The sequence below is a fragment of the Tupaia chinensis genome, unplaced genomic scaffold (genome assembly GCF_000334495.1).
Source record: "Tupaia chinensis unplaced genomic scaffold, TupChi_1.0 Scaffold145741_1, whole genome shotgun sequence".
In the NCBI taxonomy this organism is placed as follows: domain Eukaryota; kingdom Metazoa; phylum Chordata; class Mammalia; order Scandentia; family Tupaiidae; genus Tupaia; species Tupaia belangeri.
This window is the reverse complement of record NW_006205599.1, coordinates 1,495,149-1,501,798: the sequence shown is the minus strand read 5'-3', so window position 1 is coordinate 1,501,798 and position 6,650 is coordinate 1,495,149. Positions and strand designations below refer to the sequence as shown.

The 6,650-nt window shown below is 56.8% G+C and overlaps 1 protein-coding gene across 1 annotated transcript in view; it reads right to left on the bottom strand.

Annotated features, from left to right (window-relative positions):
* The window catches only part of REEP1 (receptor accessory protein 1), a 70,796-nt gene that overhangs the window by 6,773 nt on the left and 57,373 nt on the right, over window positions 1–6,650 (bottom strand). The window contains exon 7 of the mRNA XM_027768253.1: window positions 5,911–5,946. Within this exon, the coding sequence (XP_027624054.1) occupies window positions 5,911–5,946 (36 nt within the window). The remainder of the gene's footprint in view (window positions 1–5,910; window positions 5,947–6,650) is intronic.

Here is a 6,650-nt window from a genome sequence, read left to right as displayed (position 1 = left end):
GCCCCTCGTGGGTCCCTGCGGAGGGCAAACCCCAGCCGCTCCAGGGAGCCCTCCCTGAATACTCCAGCCCCCGCCCCCCAGACCCGGCAATGCTTGGAGTCTGTACCACATGCGTGTGCTGAGTGCCCTGGTCCTGGGTCTCATTTCTCACCTGCCTACCAGGAGCATCCTGAGGTCGGGTTGGGAGGCACAGCTGGTCCTCCCTCAGGCCCTCTGAGTACCTGACCTCAGCAGCTGAAGGAAGTGGCATCCTGACGGCATTTCAGAGACCTCAGCTCTCTTCCAAGTCAGCTTGACACCCATCAACCAGGGAGCCCCTCCTGGACACACAGACTTCCTGCCTCACGGGAGGTAACAAGGCCCAAAAGCCCCGAGGCAGAGGCAGACCCAGCAGCTCTGCCCAGCTGGAGACCCCACGCCTGACACTAGGTGGGCGCCAGCTCCATCTGTGCCTCTGCACATGCTGCTCCTCTGAATCCAGGTCCCTGCCAGATACTGACTGCTCTGAGCTGCTGAGGGCGGCCCAGAGGCACCAGGAGGTCCTCGGGGATTGAACACCTCTGCCCTCACCTCATGGCCTATGCCTACGTTCACTGAGGCTGTGCACAGTGATAACGACCCCTCCCACAGCTCCAGGGTCATCGTTGTCATCATCATTTCCACCTCAGGACTGAAACCTGAGCCCTGTGCATGTCCTCTACAGCACACTGAGCAGGGGCCACTGGGGGTGACAAGATGAGGGGAGCCCGGCTGTCCAGGCAGGAGCAGGAGCACGTGCAAGGCTGACTGGAGGCTGGGTGGGCAGATGAGGCCAGAAGTGGCCTCGAATGGACGCGGCAGAGACAACCTCTCTGAACCCTCTTGGTTACTGCCTTCACTGAACATTTTTGCCAAGAGCATTTGTAATGTCCCACCTCTCTCTCCGGCTCCGTGAGGATGAGCATTCTGGACAAGCGGAGCGGAGGCCCGCGCTGGCAGCGGCGCCGCGGACACTGCGTCTCTCACCCAGATGTATTTCCCTCTTGGCAGCGCTTGCTACAAAGCCCAGCGTCTCTGACAGCCTGAACTTGGTGACATGCATTTAAAATTTTCTCCTCACCCTGACTCCGTCTAACCTGCCCACTTCCTATCCCCCGAGCTCCATTTCTCTCACTTTGATTCAATACATCATACGAGGGACCTTGGAAAAGGTCAAGGAAAATGTGTGTTATTAATAAAAACAAAACTGTGCACAGATTTCAAAAGTTTTGCACCAAAGTAAGCTTTTCCATTTTTCCACAAACTTTTGGAAGTCACCTCGTATTCATTCCACAAATAGATGAAAACCCTTTTTGGAACAAGGAGCAGTACCAAGGGAGAGAGAAGGCCCTCGGGGCACAGAACCACTGAGGGAGCAGACGGGAGGAGGAGGCAGAGGCTTCAGCGCTGTGTCTCCTTGGCATGCTTATCCCACAGATCTAAACAGAGATGGGGCCCACGTGGTCCCGAGGCCTGGCCCCATGTCTCTATACTCTGACGGTTCCTGGAGGCAAGCTGTCTGGACCGTGGCGGCTGAGGCCTTGAGCCCACAGAGTTGCCACCACAGTGCCCAAGGCTGGGTGGCCTCCAGGAAAGGGCCAGGTTTCCATGTCTTCCCCAGGCCCCGGGTGTGTGCCCTGGCGGACAAGTCTGCATTAGAGATCAGGTCAGCAGGGCTCCAACAAGCCCTGCTGTGGCTCCACCTCATCTCTGTGGGAAGGGCAGAGGAAGGGAGAAACTGGCTGAGCCCCCAAGCCTTTTCAAAGCGTAATGGCTATGTCACTGGACTCATGTAGTTGACCGCAGTTCGAGTCCCGGTTCTGGTGGCTTAAACTCACGCTAGGTGCATGTGTGTGCATGCCCAAGATCCTGAGAGGAGAATGGAGGAGAAGGAATTGTGGGGTGGCCATCCTCCCTGGGTAGTGATTTCTTGCTTTCTGTCTTTCTGTCTCTCTGTCTCTCTCTCTGATGAGTACATGCGCCCTATAGCGAAAACCTCTCCAAAACAAACAAAAAAAGCCCGTGCAGAACCGCGTCTCCTGCTCCGAGCCCTGGGCCACCCCACCCAGGCAGCACAGCGGAACACCCTCAGTTAGCACACACACCCACACAGCACACGTTAGTGGGAGCATTCAGGGAGGCCACAAACGTGAGGAGCACGCCCTCCGGAACACTTACATCCACGTCCCCAACAGCCACCGAGGAGAGAGAGAAGAACATTCCGTTAGGGAAGGGTCCGTGTGCACGTGTACATGCTCACATCCATGCACACCCATGCACTCACACTAATCTATGCAGGCACACACATTCACGCCCACACACGCTAATTTATGCAGATACACACTGACACTCGTGCACGCACAATATACGCCCATGCACGCACATGCATACACTGACACACATACACACGCTTCCCATGCTCTAAGCCTCAAACAGCTCCTGCTGTGAGCAGAGGAAAGGTACTGCCTGAGGCCACACTTGATAAAGGACAATTCTCTCTCTTTCAGACACACTCAACACACGCACACACACACACACACACGCACACACGCGCGCACTGTGAGGGCAGAAGTGGATGTCCCGTGTACTGGATTTCTTAAGTGTGTATTGGGGGGGACATATCTACAGCCAATCCCAGGCACAGTTCAGTTCTCTGCTACCTCCAGGTAGGCAAAGTGAGGAGTAAGGGTGGGAGAGAGAGAAAAGAAGCATGAGGAAGAGAGACAGAGACAAGCAGGAGACACTCGAGAATTGATGGACAGAGAGGCAGGAGTGGAGCAGCGATGGACAGAATGTTCTGGCTCCAGGCTCCGCTCAGCCTCTGCTTCTCCTGAGGCTCTGAGCGCTGTTGTCACAGCTGCCACTGCCCCTTGACACACGTATAAACCTCCAAGAAGCTCACCTTCCCCACTCCGTCCAGAATAAAACCTGGATTTAGAACTCCTAGAAAATGTCCCTTCCTGTGCAGGGATCCAAGAACGACCTGAGCCTTCCCAGGCTGTGGCCGGAGCGCCCCCACATGATGTCATTTCAGGAGACCAGGAGGAGAGTCCACAACCCCCCTGAAACCCCGCCCAGCATGGCTGCTTCAGAGTTGGCCTCCAGCCCTGGGTTCAAGACAAAGCCCAACGCCATCTGCCACCACTTTGCCTAGCATGCTTCACTCACCAAGACTCGGAGCTGGCAGGGCCAAGGGGCATCCAGCCCACCCCAACCTCATGGAGGAGGAGACAGGCCCAGAGAGTGGAGGGACTCCTCCCCCAGTCACAGTGGGAGGTGGCACACCCATCCTCATGTGATTCCTTGCAAGATGCCCTTGCGGGGAGAGGAGGAAGAACTCCAGGGTACTGGTGGAAAGTGGACCCTGGGAGAGGCAGAAGCCCACGATCCTGAGGACTGGGGTAGAAGCTTCCAGGTAAGGACTCAGAGCTGGGCCCACTCAACTGGGGCCTACACTTGCCCTGCCTGCTCCCCAACAACCCTCACCTCTGCAGCCTCCCTGCCTGCTCTAGGAAGAGGAGCCAGGATGTCCCCCACTGAATCCTGGGCACACCCTCAGGTACACATAGCCTGTCCCAGTAGCCCCCCAAGCGAGTCAGTTCCTACATCAACCGCAGGTACTTTAAGTGCATTGGAAATGCAGCCTCTGGTTAAGAAACCACCGGTGTCATGGCAGGTGAGGGCTTCTGAGAGTGGCACAGAACCATCCCAGGAGGAACGATGGGAGGAGAAGGCAGATTTACTCTCCTGGTCCCTCAAAGGACAAGACCCCAGAAGGACAGGCGCTGGGACAGCTCACAGAACTTAGGAGCAGCAACCACACGGGTGGTCGATGCGCCTCCTTCCTCCCACCTGCCTTTGCTTGCTTCTTGGAGTGGCCCACAGAACTTAAGCTCAAAACCTGACAGGGTGGACAGACAGAAGCAACCACGGCTGGCTGGGGCCATGGGGACTGCACGGTTGTTTCTCATGAGTGGCACGTCCCTGGCCTGAGTCCTGAGGCCTGGCACTGGGAACAGCCGCATGCAACCCCTCCATTTCCAACCGGGATCAGGAGGCCCTGCGGGACTGGGCTCTGGATGGGCTCCTACTCAGCATGCCTCTCCTTGTCAGTTCATCATGGCCTTGTGGTCTGTAAAACTCCCAGATCTCCTACGGCCTTAACGAGCTGAGCACTGAGAAGCCAGAGGCCCAGTGGTGGTGGTGCACAGGCCGGGAGGCTGGAAGCTGCACGGAAGCCCAAGTTTAGGTCTTGGCCAACCTGAACGCCATGGGTGCGGTGTCTGGGGTCCTAGATAACTGGAAGGTGCAAGGACAGTGACATGGAAAAGCCCTGTCAGAAATACCTAACTCGGCCCGGCCGTGGTGGCACATTTGGTAGCATACTGAGCTGCAGTGTGAAAGCCACATGGCTGATGGCAGGTTCAGATCCCCGGCCCAGCTGACTGGACACACCCCAGGCGTGCACACATACCCAAGGTCCTGACAAGCTGGAGCGCCGGGGAGGAGATCACAATGGGACCTTGTCAAAGGTGCTTCTCTGCACGTGCATGCCCTCTCTCACGAATAACACACACTTAAAACAAAAACAAAAACAAAAAAAAACTCTCCTCCCTTTTCCTCTCCCCACACCCAAAGAAAAGTGAAGAAATGGGGGAAAACATGATGCTTCATATGATGCAGTTTCATGTCCTCTTGTTCTTCCTCCATGTGGGACCAGGGCTGGCAGCACGGACAACACCATGCCTCCCTCCTTCCCCCCTCCCTCCCCTCATCCCAGCCAGCAAGCTGCAGGCCAGGGCACCCCTCCCACCTTCTGAGCAGAGAGCAGCTCCCCGAGGTGGAGCCAGACAGGCTGAGGCGGCTGGGTTAGTCCAGCACTCCCCCTAGTTCCTAACATCCCCATTTAAGGCTGGCAAACAGGAGGGGTGAGCTGTGAGAGGACTGCACGGTGGACGCGCTCTGCCCAGCCATCACTCACACGCTCTGGGAGGGCAGCAGCCAAAGCTCCTGTCTGAAACCAGGAGCTCGAGGCTCATCCCCTTCCCCAGAGGTCCCCTGGCTGCTTCAGGCTTATTAATACTGGTCATCCTCCAGAGAGCCCTTCCACAGCCACTTCACAACAGCACAGGGAGGTGGGGAAGCAGCGATTTTCATGTCCATTTTATCAGAGGGAAACTGAGCTCAGAGTGGTTAGGAGATGCACAGCTAGTAAGTGGCGAAGCAGGACCAGGGCTCCCTTAGCTGCACCAGGACCAGAATCTCCTGGAACTGCAGGGTTTTGTCACTTCCGAGGACTGTAGCGAGTTCCGTGTCCTTATCACCCAGAGTACAAGGAAGTATGACCCTGCGGTGGATTTAAAATAACCCACACATGCTTTGATCCTCCTCCCTTCAAGGTGGAAGTCATTCTCCCACATGGGCTAGTCCCGATGATTCCCTTCCAACCAACAGAAAGAGGCAGAGAAGCAGAGGCAACCTCAAAGAGGAGACCTGCCCACTCTCTTGGCTCACACACTCTTGGCCAAGCCACCCGCCATGTTGGTAAGGAGGCTTAAGTGGTCCTGGAGGCCTCCAGGCCACAGCCATGAGAGCCATCCTGGAAGTGGGTCCCCAGGCTGTCAGCCTGCAGGTGACTCAGCCCTGGTAGATGTTTTGACTACAATATCTTGGGAGACCTAGAGCCAGAGCCATCTGGTTCAGCCACTCCCAATTCCCAGCCAACAGAAATTGTAAGATAACAAGTTTGCTAGTTTAAGGAGTTCGCCTCCTTACGCCTCCCCCAAGACCATGCAGCTAAAAGGGAGCCCCAAGGTCAGGTGCCAGCTCACGGTTAGAACCTCCTCCAGAGGCGAGCGGCCAGCACGCGGCAGAGGCTGGCTGCCTACTCACCTTTCCGAGTCCTGCAGGTGGAGCAACAGGTGCACACTGTGGGAACGGGGTGGGGGTACCATCAGTGAGATCCCACCCCCCGCAGGAACCAGCCCCAGGCAAGCAGAAGGCCCCAGTGAGGTGCTTTCAGTATAGGGGTCCCAGGAGTGTGTCTCTGCAGAGACATCTAGGTGAAGGAGAGGACCATCTCGGATTCGGCCTTCTCTCAGGTGCTAGAAAACACCCTCTTTCCTTGCGTCTTGTGGTCTACAGCAGGTAGACGAGGAGGGTGTCAAGGTTTGCTCTGGGAAGTAACTCTACCCGCCCTGCCCAGAAATGTGGGCGCCTTCCAATTCAGAATGTCCTCCAGGAGCCTTCCTCAGATTGACCTCTGCACTGCAAAGTGCCGAGGGTCAGGGCACCCAGCGGAAGGTCGCACTAGGCTGCAGCCTCACCACGCCATCGGTCTCAGTGCACGTCTAGGCCTTGACGTAGAGCAGGTGCTCACTAAGTAAATGCCGACCACACGACTCCAGTCCCTGGGGCCAGGATTGTTCTCTCAACCCTCTGTACCCTTCCTGGAGTCCAACGCTGGGCACGTGATGAGTGGTGTCTAAGTGCTTCCTGTTCACTCCGCAGGACGGCAGTGCTGGCTTGCCTGTCCTGACCCTTGGAATAAGAAGGAAACTCCGAGAAGGCGGGAGGGTCAGGTCAGGGCCTCTGCCCAGCCCCACCCAGGGTGCAGAAAGCCGCAGGGAAGA